The sequence below is a fragment of the Palaemon carinicauda genome, chromosome 27 (assembly GCF_036898095.1).
Source record: "Palaemon carinicauda isolate YSFRI2023 chromosome 27, ASM3689809v2, whole genome shotgun sequence".
Taxonomy (NCBI): domain Eukaryota; kingdom Metazoa; phylum Arthropoda; class Malacostraca; order Decapoda; family Palaemonidae; genus Palaemon; species Palaemon carinicauda.
In genome coordinates, this window is record NC_090751.1 from 19,713,209 (window position 1) to 19,727,150 (window position 13,942).

The 13,942-nt window shown below is 35.5% G+C and overlaps 3 protein-coding genes across 3 annotated transcripts; all 3 read right to left on the reverse strand.

Annotated features, from left to right (window-relative positions):
• Positions 1–346: 346 nt before the first annotated feature.
• LOC137620835 (uncharacterized) lies at positions 347–1,381 on the reverse strand. Its single transcript, XM_068351283.1, has one exon. The coding sequence runs from the start codon at positions 1,379–1,381 to the stop codon at positions 347–349; it is 1,035 nt and encodes a 344-aa protein (XP_068207384.1).
• A 4,762-nt stretch (positions 1,382–6,143) lies between these two features.
• Positions 6,144–7,178, reverse strand: LOC137620836 (uncharacterized). Its single transcript, XM_068351284.1, has one exon. It carries the CDS (start codon positions 7,176–7,178, stop codon positions 6,144–6,146), a length of 1,035 nt encoding a protein of 344 aa, XP_068207385.1.
• A 4,819-nt stretch (positions 7,179–11,997) lies between these two features.
• On the reverse strand, positions 11,998–13,032 carry LOC137620837 (uncharacterized). Its single transcript, XM_068351285.1, has one exon. It carries the CDS (start codon positions 13,030–13,032, stop codon positions 11,998–12,000), a length of 1,035 nt encoding a protein of 344 aa, XP_068207386.1.
• Between the last annotated feature and the right edge of the window lie 910 nt (positions 13,033–13,942).

Below are 13,942 nucleotides of genomic sequence, written 5' to 3' on the forward strand. Positions count from 1 at the left end.
GGGAGAGAGCGCAGACACCTCTACTGTATACAGCAAAAATCTTGATGCCAGACAGGCCAACAACTCCTAAAAAAGCTTATGATATAAGAAAGAAAAAAAATACTCTTCATAAAAAAAAAAAAGTACTGGCATTTGGTTGAGCCAATGGTTATTGACTCGTAAGCCCTCCCCCCACGACAAGGGAGCCAGTATTGGGAGGGAAAAAACCCCCGGAGAAGTCAAGCTTCTCCCCTTTCAAAAGGTGTTATTCCTAGATTATTAATTTCACAGGAAATTAATAAGCTAAGAAAGAATTCCTCACAAATAAAATTGCTACTTGAAATAAAGCCCAAACTAAATATTCCCCCTACAGACCGTAGTAACAGTCCACTACCTTATTCCAAAGATTACAAATAAACTGAACAAACCTGTTACTGGTCCTCCCCAACTCCTGCAACATCCTCAAGGTCCTGCTCAACTCCTCCAAAGATGGCCGCCGCTCAGCGTTTCTTGACAAGCTCCTGCTGATCAGGTTCTTAAGAACTTCACTCTGTCCACATCTTGGAATTTTCTGCAATAGCTTCCCAAAGGAGAAGATATCAGTCTCTGGGCTTGTTGGTCCGCAATCCCTGCTGAGCACTGGGTCATAATGATAGCGCTGGAAGTTCTTAATTGGCCTTGGAAACAGCGTGCTTCCAAAAGGCAAGCAAAAGCCAAAATCGATGATAGTGGCCACTGGGTCTTGCGGGCACACAGTCTCATCGATCATTACATTGCCAGCATGCAAATCATTATGACCAACACCTGTCCTGTGGATGTCTTCAAGAATCTGCGCCACCTTAGCCAACACACCATAAATCCTATGCACATCATATGCGTATTTACGCATAAACTGAGCCAAAGTGCAGCCGCCATTGTAAGACATGGCAATGGCCACCTCTCTCTTCGTGTCCCAGCTTCCATAAAGAACAGGAACACCTTCCATTCCAGCCAGCTCCTCCAGACTTTCTGCTTCTCTGATGAAAGCTTCTCTGTGCGCAAGTCCATCAGCCTTCATCACCTTCAGCACACCATCCTTCCAATCACGTTTACATCTGATCCTGCACCTGAACACCTTCCCGTAGGAGCCTTCTCCAAGGAGTCTTTCTATCCTGATATCCCTCCTCTTCAGCAATCTATGTGGCTCAATTTCTGGTTCCAGCTTCATCTTCTTTGGGGACATCCCGGACTCTTCATCCATACAGGACTCTTCATCCATCCAGGACTCTTCATCCAACCGTTTCCTCTTCGTAGCAGCTGTAGACATTCCTGGTTTCTTCTCGGCGACAAGTCTTCTTTTCTTCGGGGAGTTCCCTCTCCGCTCATCCTCACCCACAGCTTTCCTCTTGAGAGTCTTCGGCATCGTTGCTTCTAATTGAGAACTAGGTCCGCCAAACTTACCTTATACACAAAGGACCTTCCTAGACTTACCTGCAGTTCTCAATGAACGTGGCAACCGAATCCCTTTCTTATATACCCTAGGTTGCCTAGGTTGGATGATTTTTCGAAATTTCTCATTTTTTGAAATTCGAAATTTCATTTTTCTTAAATTCCCACGTTCTGAAGACAGTAAAAGACTATCGGAGTGTAAAGTCTTCAGCGACAATCTTCCGAAAAAGTCTTCAAGACAATTTTCGGAAAAAGTCGTCATGGAAGCAGAGAGAGAGAGAGAGAGAGAGAGAGAGAGAGAGAGAGAGAGAGAGAGAGAGAGAGAGAGAGAGAGAGAGAAACGTATTGATTTAAGCATTCAATGTTCTTTGATTTATCGCTTGTCGCTTTCTTCATTATTTGTGGTATACATTAATCGTCTTTTATGTCTTGTTGATTTGATTTACGGAACTTGTTGGCGACTATGAATTATTAGACAACTATTTGTCTATGTCAATGTAATTTGTTAGAAAGATATTTTCTTTTTATTACTTTTGTAAACAAGTCTTGTTTGCAATGTCGTTGTGATTACTATTTTAAAAACATTTCTTCATATATCTATTTAGGTGTTATTCGATTTTATATAAGATTGCACTCCACTAATTTGGTCGTTTGGATTTTTGTATATTCAATTGAAACGACCTTTGTTTTTATGGCTTTTAATTATTTTTTTATAATTAAAAAATAATAATAGTAATAAAGATATTTTGCAAATTGGCTCAGATTCTCTCATTTTGGGTTTTGTTGATTTAAATATATATATATATATATATATATATATATATATATATATATATATATATATATATATATATATTGCAATTAAAAATAAATGCGAAAAGTAAAATTTACAGCGTATGTTTAAATCGAAAATAAAACGATGGAAGAATCTAAGTCAGTTGGCGAGATACCTTTAATTCCATATCATTATCATTATTATGTTATGCATATTAATAGCAAAGAACTTGCTGAAATAATTATATTTTTCATAAAGTGGTCATACGAAAATAATTATGATGATGATTTGAAGATTCCTACAAACGGTGGAATTATAATTTGAGGATCAATTTTGACCTTCAACATCCTCTTGGTAGATCCTACGTAGATCCCACAGGTACATTTTGGGCAAATATATCGATACACTGCACCAAAAGACATCAAAGGACTCAATCGATCCTTAAAAGGAAAAAAAAAAAACGATCCAATTGTTAGAGGATTCTCAGGAATTAAGTTTACTTCAACCCCTAGAAATTGTTAGTATGATTTTTATAAAATTTTGTCTGAGGGAATCACCAAGAAAAAAAAGGAAAATTCATAAAATTTGAGTTTAGGTACTGTTGCTATTTATAGAGTTTGAGCCAATGTATCATTAAATCATTTGTTAAGATGCTTAAAAGATAATTTAATCGAAAAACAGTTTTTCTTAAAATAATCACATAAATAAAATACATCTGTATGAGAAAATTCCTAACTAGAAGTAAGAAGGAATGTTTTGTGGAGAAGAGTAAAAATAGAGTTTAAGTTAAAATCATGAAAACAAGAGCTATTAGTAATCGAACGTAATCCAGTAAAAGTCTATTTTCTAAAAACGGGGTATTAGAACATTCTCTCTCTTTTGATAGTAACACTTCTAAAAAAGGTAGTTTATTCCATTCCTCCTTTGCTAAGGTGACCTGTATATTATTGTGCTGCAAATTGGCAAAATACATAAATGACTCAACACAGAATTCATTTCTGAATATAGCAAAAGGGTCATCAACATATATGACATAAAACAAGGGGATGATATCTCAAAGGGCAATTTTCGAGCATGGTCTCCTCCAGGGAGCACATAAAAAAGATATCATTAGTGGGTCCTAGAGGGGAACCCATAGCCATCCTGTGTACTTGCTTATGCAATTTTATTGTTAAAAACAAAAGCAGTGTCCAGCACCGCCAACTCCATATGTTTCTTAAAAGTCGTTTTTAAAAGCATTAAAAGTGGCATTAGGTTCAGGAAGTAATTTGTTGGAAATATTATCAATTGTTCCTTCCACAGGCACATCCGTGAATAATGACTCAACATCAAGACTATTCATAAAAATATTTGAGTCTTGAGATATTATGGCTTCCTTAAATGCATAAGAGTTACTCAGTGAAAATGTATTTTTTGTAAGAGGTTCTAGTGAGGGAATGATAAATTCAGCTACTTTGTAGTTTGGTGTATTTAAAGATAAATTTGACCTCAGCAGAATATTAGGCTTGTGGATTTTGGGTAACCCATATTAAATGCTGGTTGCCCAAAATATACAAGCCTATAATTCTGCCGAGGCCTATTTTATCTCCCTTTAAATACACCAAACTACAAAGTAGCGAATTTTATCATTCTCTCTCTAAAACCTCTTAAAAAAAATACATTTTCATTAAGAAACTCTTATGCATTCAAGGAAGCCATGATATCTCAGGACTCAGATCTTTTTATGACCAGTCTAGATGTTGAATCATTATTCACGAATGTACCTGTGGAAGAAACAATTTATTCCAAACAAATTACTTCCAGAATCTCATGGCATTTTTAATACTTTTAAAAGCTCGTCTTTTAAGAAACATATGGAGTGTGCGATGCTGGACGCTGCTTTTGTTTTTAACAATAATTTGCATAAGCAAGTACACGGGATGGTTATGGGTTCCCTTCTAGGACCCACTAATGATATCTTTTTTTATGTGCTCCTTGGGAGAGACAATGCTCGAAAATTGCCCTTTGAGATATCATCCCCTATTTTATGTCAGAGATGTTGATGACACCTTTGCTATATTCAGAAATGAATTCTGTGCTCACTCAATCATGGATTGTACCAATTTGCAGCACAATAATATAAAGTGCACCTTCGAAAAATAAGAAGGAAATAATCTACCTTTTTTAAATATGTAATATCTAGAGAGAGAGAGAGATTCTAATACCCCGTTTTTAGAAAAAGACTTTTACTGGATTACGTTCGAATAATAATGATTCTTGTTTTTATGATTTTAAATTAAACTCTATTTTCACTTTTTTCCACAGAAATTTTGGGAATTTCTCATACAAAAGTATTTTATTTATGTGATTATTTTATGAAAAACTGTTTTCCGACTAAATTATCTTTTAAGCATCTAAACAAATTATTCAATGCTAGATTGGCTCAGACTCCAAAAATAGCAACAGCACCTAAAGTCAAATTTTATGCATTTTCCTTTAGTTCTTGGTGATTCCCTCAGACAAATGTTTACAAAAATCATACAACATTTTCCAGCTGTTGAAGTAAACGTAGTTTCTAAGAAAACTCTCACAGTTGGGTTGATTTTCCTTTTAAGGATCGATTGAGTCCATTGATGGCTTTTGGTGTAGTGTATCGATATATTTGCCCAAAGTGTAACTCTGAGACCTACGTAGCATCTACCAAGAGGATGTTGAAGGTAAGAATTGATTCTCATAGAGGTTTGAGTTTTCAAACAGGTTGCAGAATATCTATCCCAGAACATTCAAATATTCGCAATCATGCCAAAATGTGTAAAATAAATATTGATAATAAAGATTTCAACATTATAGGGCAAGTATATAATAACCACGACTTGCCTATTCTATAGACATTACTGATTAAAAGACTATTTCCATCGTTAAACACCCAAGCTTCCCCCAATCAAATGTACTAGTCATAGCCTTCTTCGCTTTGTGCTATATTTGTTGATGCCATTTAGTTTCAAATTGCGTATCTGTAAGGTTGATTCTACTTTTGTTTTACGCATATATTTCCTTGAATTTTCAGTTGAATTTTACTAATTCTTACTTCTTATATGAATTCATATATATTTTATATCAATGTTTCTTATTTGTAGTTCTGGAAGATGTGATAATGATAATCACGAAACTTCTGTATTAATGATAAATGGATTCTAAGAACGGCCTACTTGGTGCTGCCACCTTCACTGGTGATATATATATATATATATATATATATATATATATATATATATATATATATATATATATATATATATATATATATATATATATATATATATATATGAAATTCAAATCAGATATATCTGGCGTACCAAAGTGAAACGATAAGGAAAATCGAGGAAACCTAAGAATGATCTTGAAATCTTTAACAAGTAGGGAAAATGTGCTATAACCACAAGAATTTAATGATTTTGATTACTAATATAGTGGCTAATATGACTTGAAATGAAAAATCGAAAATAGGAATGAGGCTCATTTGAATAACTTTCGGTGGAAGAGATCAAACTAAAAAATAAGATGGAAAGCGGAAATTATAACTGACTTCCGAAAAAGAAAACCGAAGCACTTTTACACGAATAACATTTCAACGGAGGGGAGAGAGCGCAGACACCTCTACTGTATACAGCAAAAATCTTGATGCCAGACAGGCCAACAACTCCTAAAAAAGCTTATGATATAAGAAAGAAAAAAAATACTCTTCATAAAAAAAAAAAGTACTGGCATTTGGTTGAGCCAATGGTTATTGACTCGTAAGCCCTCCCCCCACGACAAGGGAGCCAGTATTGGGAGGGAAAAAACCCCCGGAGAAGTCAAGCTTCTCCCCTTTCAAAAGGTGTTATTCCTAGATTATTAATTTCACAGGAAATTAATAAGCTAAGAAAGAATTCCTCACAAATAAAATTGCTACTTGAAATAAAGCCCAAACTAAATATTCCCCCTACAGACCGTAGTAACAGTCCACTACCTTATTCCAAAGATTACAAATAAACTGAACAAACCTGTTACTGGTCCTCCCCAACTCCTGCAACATCCTCAAGGTCCTGCTCAACTCCTCCAAAGATGGCCGCCGCTCAGCGTTTCTTGACAAGCTCCTGCTGATCAGGTTCTTAAGAACTTCACTCTGTCCACATCTTGGAATTTTCTGCAATAGCTTCCCAAAGGAGAAGATATCAGTCTCTGGGCTTGTTGGTCCGCAATCCCTGCTGAGCACTGGGTCATAATGATAGCGCTGGAAGTTCTTAATTGGCCTTGGAAACAGCGTGCTTCCAAAAGGCAAGCAAAAGCCAAAATCGATGATAGTGGCCACTGGGTCTTGCGGGCACACAGTCTCATCGATCATTACATTGCCAGCATGCAAATCATTATGACCAACACCTGTCCTGTGGATGTCTTCAAGAATCTGCGCCACCTTAGCCAACACACCATAAATCCTATGCACATCATATGCGTATTTACGCATAAACTGAGCCAAAGTGCAGCCGCCATTGTAAGACATGGCAATGGCCACCTCTCTCTTCGTGTCCCAGCTTCCATAAAGAACAGGAACACCTTCCATTCCAGCCAGCTCCTCCAGACTTTCTGCTTCTCTGATGAAAGCTTCTCTGTGCGCAAGTCCATCAGCCTTCATCACCTTCAGCACACCATCCTTCCAATCACGTTTACATCTGATCCTGCACCTGAACACCTTCCCGTAGGAGCCTTCTCCAAGGAGTCTTTCTATCCTGATATCCCTCCTCTTCAGCAATCTATGTGGCTCAATTTCTGGTTCCAGCTTCATCTTCTTTGGGGACATCCCGGACTCTTCATCCATACAGGACTCTTCATCCATCCAGGACTCTTCATCCAACCGTTTCCTCTTCGTAGCAGCTGTAGACATTCCTGGTTTCTTCTCGGCGACAAGTCTTCTTTTCTTCGGGGAGTTCCCTCTCCGCTCATCCTCACCCACAGCTTTCCTCTTGAGAGTCTTCGGCATCGTTGCTTCTAATTGAGAACTAGGTCCGCCAAACTTACCTTATACACAAAGGACCTTCCTAGACTTACCTGCAGTTCTCAATGAACGTGGCAACCGAATCCCTTTCTTATATACCCTAGGTTGCCTAGGTTGGATGATTTTTCGAAATTTCTCATTTTTTGAAATTCGAAATTTCATTTTTCTTAAATTCCCACGTTCTGAAGACAGTAAAAGACTATCGGAGTGTAAAGTCTTCAGCGACAATCTTCCGAAAAAGTCTTCAAGACAATTTTCGGAAAAAGTCGTCATGGAAGCAAGAGAGAGAGAGAGAGAGAGAGAGAGAGAGAGAGAGAGAGAGAGAGAGAGAGAGAGAGAGAGAGAGAGAAACGTATTGATTTAAGCATTCAATGTTCTTTGATTTATCGCTTGTCGCTTTCTTCATTATTTGTGGTATACATTAATCGTCTTTTATGTCTTGTTGATTTGATTTACGGAACTTGTTGGCGACTATGAATTATTAGACAACTATTTGTCTATGTCAATGTAATTTGTTAGAAAGATATTTTCTTTTTATTACTTTTGTAAACAAGTCTTGTTTGCAATGTCGTTGTGATTACTATTTTAAAAACATTTCTTCATATATCTATTTAGGTGTTATTCGATTTTATATAAGATTGCACTCCACTAATTTGGTCGTTTGGATTTTTGTATATTCAATTGAAACGACCTTTGTTTTTATGGCTTTTAATTATTTTTTATAATTAAAAAATAATAATAGTAATAAAGATATTTTGCAAATTGGCTCAGATTCTCTCATTTTGGGTTTTGTTGATTTATATATATATATATATATATATATATATATATATATATATATATATATATATATATATATATATATATATATATATATATATATATATATATATATATTGCAATTAAAAATAAATGCGAAAAGTAAAATTTACAGCGTATGTTTAAATCGAAAATAAAACGATGGAAGAATCTAAGTCAGTTGGCGAGATACCTTTAATTCCATATCATTATCATTATTATGTTATGCATATTAATAGCAAAGAACTTGCTGAAATAATTATATTTTTCATAAAGTGGTCATACGAAAATAATTATGATGATGATTTGAAGATTCCTACAAACGGTGGAATTATAATTTGAGGATCAATTTTGACCTTCAACATCCTCTTGGTAGATCCTACGTAGATCCCACAGGTACATTTTGGGCAAATATATCGATACACTGCACCAAAAGACATCAAAGGACTCAATCGATCCTTAAAAGGAAAAAAAAAAAACGATCCAATTGTTAGAGGATTCTCAGGAATTAAGTTTACTTCAACCCCTAGAAATTGTTAGTATGATTTTTATAAAATTTTGTCTGAGGGAATCACCAAGAAAAAAAAGGAAAATTCATAAAATTTGAGTTTAGGTACTGTTGCTATTTATAGAGTTTGAGCCAATGTATCATTAAATCATTTGTTAAGATGCTTAAAAGATAATTTAATCGAAAAACAGTTTTTCTTAAAATAATCACATAAATAAAATACATCTGTATGAGAAAATTCCTAACTAGAAGTAAGAAGGAATGTTTTGTGGAGAAGAGTAAAAATAGAGTTTAAGTTAAAATCATGAAAACAAGAGCTATTAGTAATCGAACGTAATCCAGTAAAAGTCTATTTTCTAAAAACGGGGTATTAGAACATTCTCTCTCTTTTGATAGTAACACTTCTAAAAAAGGTAGTTTATTCCATTCCTCCTTTGCTAAGGTGACCTGTATATTATTGTGCTGCAAATTGGCAAAATACATAAATGACTCAACACAGAATTCATTTCTGAATATAGCAAAAGGGTCATCAACATATATGACATAAAACAAGGGGATGATATCTCAAAGGGCAATTTTCGAGCATGGTCTCCTCCAGGGAGCACATAAAAAAGATATCATTAGTGGGTCCTAGAGGGGAACCCATAGCTATCCTGTGTACTTGCTTATGCAATTTTATTGTTAAAAACAAAAGCAGTGTCCAGCACCGCCAACTCCATATGTTTCTTAAAAGTCGTTTTTAAAAGCATTAAAAGTGGCATTAGGTTCAGGAAGTAATTTGTTGGAAATATTATCAATTGTTCCTTCCACAGGCACATCCGTGAATAATGACTCAACATCAAGACTATTCATAAAAATATTTGAGTCTTGAGATATTATGGCTTCCTTAAATGCATAAGAGTTACTCAGTGAAAATGTATTTTTTGTAAGAGGTTCTAGTGAGGGAATGATAAATTCAGCTACTTTGTAGTTTGGTGTATTTAAAGATAAATTTGACCTCAGCAGAATATTAGGCTTGTGGATTTTGGGTAACCCATATTAAATGCTGGTTGCCCAAAATATACAAGCCTATAATTCTGCCGAGGCCTATTTTATCTCCCTTTAAATACACCAAACTACAAAGTAGCGAATTTTATCATTCTCTCTCTAAAACCTCTTAAAAAAAAATACATTTTCATTGAGAAACTCTTATGCATTCAAGGAAGCCATGATATCTCAGGACTCAGATCTTTTTATGACCAGTCTAGATGTTGAATCATTATTCACGAATGTACCTGTGGAAGAAACAATTTATTCCAAACAAATTACTTCCAGAATCTCATGGCATTTTTAATACTTTTAAAAGCTCGTCTTTTAAGAAACATATGGAGTTGGCGATGCTGGACGCTGCTTTTGTTTTTATCAATAATTTGCATAAGCAAGTACACGGGATGGTTATGGGTTCCCTTCTAGGACCCACTAATGATATCTTTTTTTATGTGCTCCTTGGAAGAGACCATGCTCGAAAATTGCCCTTTGAGATATCATCCCCTATTTTATGTCAGATATGTTGATGACACCTTTGCTATATTCAGAAATGAATTCTGTGCTCACTCATCATGGATTGTACCAATTTGCAGCACAATAATATAAAGTGCACCTTCGAAAAATAAGAAGGAAATAATCTACCTTTTTTAAATATGTAATATCTAGAGAGAGAGAGAGATTCTAATACCCCGTTTTTAGAAAAAGACTTTTACTGGATTACGTTCGAATAATAATGATTCTTGTTTTTATGATTTTAAATAAACTCTATTTTCACTTTTTCCACAGAAATTTTGGGAATTTCTCATACAAAAGTATTTTATTTATGTGATTATTTTATGAAAAACTGTTTTCCGACTAAATTATCTTTTAAGCATCTAAACAAATTATTCAATGCTAGATTGGCTCAGACTCCAAAAATAGCAACAGCACCTAAAGTCAAATTTTATGCATTTTCCTTTAGTTCTTGGTGATTCCCTCAGACAAATGTTTAAAAAAATCATACAACATTTTCCAGCTGTTGAAGTAAACGTAGTTTCTAAGAAAACTCTCACAGTTGTTGATTTTCCTTTTAAGGATCGATTGAGTGTCCATTGATGGCTTTTGGTGTAGTGTATCGATATATTTGCCCAAAGTGTAACTCTGGGACCTACGTAGCATCTACCAAGAGGATGTTGAAGGTAAGAATTGATTCTCATAGAGGTTTGAGTTTTCAAACAGGTTGCAGAATATCTATCCAGAACATTCAAATATTCGCAATCATGCCAAAATGTGTAAAATAAATATTGATAATAAAGATTTCAACATTATAGGGCAAGTATATAATAACCACGACTTGCCTATTCTATAGACATTACTGATTAAAGACTATTTCCATCGTTAAACACCCAAGCTTCCCCCAATCAATGCACTTGTCATAGCCTTCTTCGCTTTGTGCTGTATTTGTTGATGCCATTTAGTTTCAAATTGCATTTTTGTAAGGTTCATTCTACTTTTGTTTTATTCATATTTTTACTTGAATTTTCAATTTCTTTTTACTAATTCTTACTTCTTATATGAATTTGTATATAATTTATATAATGTTTCTTAACGTTATTCATGTACTTCTTATTTGTCGTCCTGGAAGATGTGATCATGATAATCCCGAAACTTCGGTATTTATAATAAATGGATTTTAAGAACTGCCTACTTGGTGCTGCCACCTTCACTGATGATATATGTATATTATATATATATATATATATATATATATATATATATATATATATATATATATATATATATATATATATATATATATAATTCTAATCAGATGTATCTTGCGTACCAAAGTGAAACGATAAGGAAAATCGAGGAAACCTAAGAATGATCATGAAATCTTAAACAAGTAGGGAAAATGTGCTATAACCACAAGAATTTAATGATTTTGATTACTAATATGGTGGAAAATATGACTTAAAATGAAAAACCGAAAATCTAAATGAGGCTCATTTGAATAACTTTCGGTAGAAAAGATCACACTAAAAAAAAATAAGTTGGAAAGCGGAAATTATAACTAACTTCCGAAGAAGAAAACCGAAGCATTCTTGTACGAATTACATTTCAATGGAGGGAAGAGAACAGAGACACCTCTACTGTATACAGCAAAAATTGAGAAAATCTTGATGCCAGACAGGCCAACAACTCCAAAAAAGATTATGATATAAGAAATCAGAAAAAATACTCTTCATAAAAAAAAAGAAAGAAAAAAGTACTGGCATTTGGTTGAGCCAATTGGTGTTGACTCGTAAGCCCTCCCCCCACGACAAGGGAGCCAGTATTGGGAGGGAAAAAACCCCCGGAGAAGTCAAGCTTCTCCCCTTTCAAAAGGTGTTATTCCTAGATTATTAATTTCACAGGAAATTAATAAGCTAAGAAAGAATTCCTCACAAATAAAATTGCTACTTGAAATAAAGCCCAAACTAAATATTCCCCCTACAGACCGTAGTAACAGTCCACTACCTTATTCCAAAGATTACAAATAAACTGAACAAACCTGTTACTGGTCCTCCCCAACTCCTGCAACATCCTCAAGGTCCTGCTCAACTCCTCCAAAGATGGTCGCCGCTCAGCGTTTCTTGACAAGCTCCTGCTGATCAGGTTCTTCAGAACCTCACTCTGTCCACATCTTGGAATTTTCTGCAATAGCTTCCCAAAGGAGAAGATATCAGTCTGTGGGCTTGTTGGTCCGCAATCCCTGCTGACCACTGGGTCATAATGATAGCGCTGGAAGTTGTTAATTGGCCTTGGAAACAGCGTGCTTCCGAAAGGCAAGCAAAAGCCAAAATCGATGATAGTGGCCACCGGGTCTTGCGGGCACACAGTCTCATCGATCATTACATTGCCAGCATGCAAATCATTATGACCAACACCTGTCCTGTGGATGTCCTCAAGAATCTGCGCCACCTTAGCCAACACACCATGAATCCTGTGCACATCATATGCGTATTTACGCATAAACTGAGCCAAAGTGCAGCCGCCATTGTAAGACATGGCAATGGCCACCTCTCTCTTCGTGTCCCAGCTTCCATAAAGAACAGGAACACCTTCCATTCCAGCCAGCTCCTCCAGACTTTCTGCTTCTCTGATGAAAGCTTCTCTGTGCGCAAGTCCATCAGCCTTCATCACCTTCAGCACACCATCCTTCCAATCACGTTTACTTCTGATCCTGCACCTGAACACCTTCCCGTAGGAGCCTTCTCCAAGGAGTCTTTCTATCCTGATATCCCTCCTCTTCAGCAATCTATGTGGCTCAATTTCGGGTTCCAGCTTCAACTTCTTTGGGGACATCCCGGACTCTTCATCCATACAGGACTCTTCATCCATCCAGGACTCTTCATCCAACCGTTTCCTCTTCGTAGCAGCTTTAGACATTCCTGGTTTCTTCTCGGCGACAAGTCTTCTTTTCTTCGGGGAGTTCCCTCTCCGCTCATCCTCACCCACAGCTTTCCTCTTGAGAGTCTTCGGCATCTTTGCTTCTAATTGAGAACTAGGTCCGCCAAACTTACCTTATACACAAAGGACCTTCCTAGACTTACCTGCAGTTCTCAATGAACGTGGCAACCGAATCCCTTTCTTATATACCCTAGGTTGCCTAGGTTGAATGATTTTTCGAAATTTCTCATTTTTCGAAATTCGAAATTTCATTTTTCTTAAATTCCCACGCTTTTGAAGACAGCAAAAGACAGTCGGAGCGTAAAGTCTTCAACGACAATCTTGCAAAAAAGTCTTCAAGACAATCTTCCGAAAAAGTCTTCATGGAAGCGAGAGAGAGAGAGAGAGAGAGAGAGAGAGAGAGAGAGAGAGAGAGAGAGAGAGAGAGAGAGAGAGAGAGAGAGACGTATTGTTTTAAGCATTCAATGTTTTTGAGATTTATCGCTTGTCGCTTTCTTCATTCTTTGTGGTTTACATTAAACATCTTTTATGTCTTGTTGATTTGATTTACGGAACTTGTTGGCGGCTATGAATTATTAGACAACTATTTGTCTATGTCAATGTAATTTGTTAGAAAGACATTTTCTTTTTATTACTTTTGTAAACAAGTCTTGTTTGCGATGTCGTTGTGGTTTCTATTTTAAAAACATTTCTTCATATTTCTATTTAGGTGTTATTCGTTTTTATATAAGATTGCACTCCACTAATTTGGTCGTTTGGATTTTTGTATATTCAATTGAAACGACCTTTGTTTTTATGACTTTTAATTATTTTTTATAATTAAAAAATAATAATAGTAATAAAGATATTTTGCAAACTGGCTTAGATTCTCTCATTTCGGGATTTGTTGATTTGAATGTACAAATTTATTCTATTTGCAATTAAATATAATTGCAAAAAAATAAATTTACACTATGTTCAAATTGAAAATAAACCGATGGAAGAA

Excerpts from the sequence above, each read along its gene's own strand:
- LOC137620835 (XM_068351283.1), bottom strand. The coding sequence starts at position 1,381 with ATGCCGAAGACTCTCAAGAGGAAAGCTGTGGGTGAGGATGAGCGGAGA.
- LOC137620836 (XM_068351284.1), bottom strand. The coding sequence starts at position 7,178 with ATGCCGAAGACTCTCAAGAGGAAAGCTGTGGGTGAGGATGAGCGGAGA.
- LOC137620837 (XM_068351285.1), bottom strand. The coding sequence starts at position 13,032 with ATGCCGAAGACTCTCAAGAGGAAAGCTGTGGGTGAGGATGAGCGGAGA.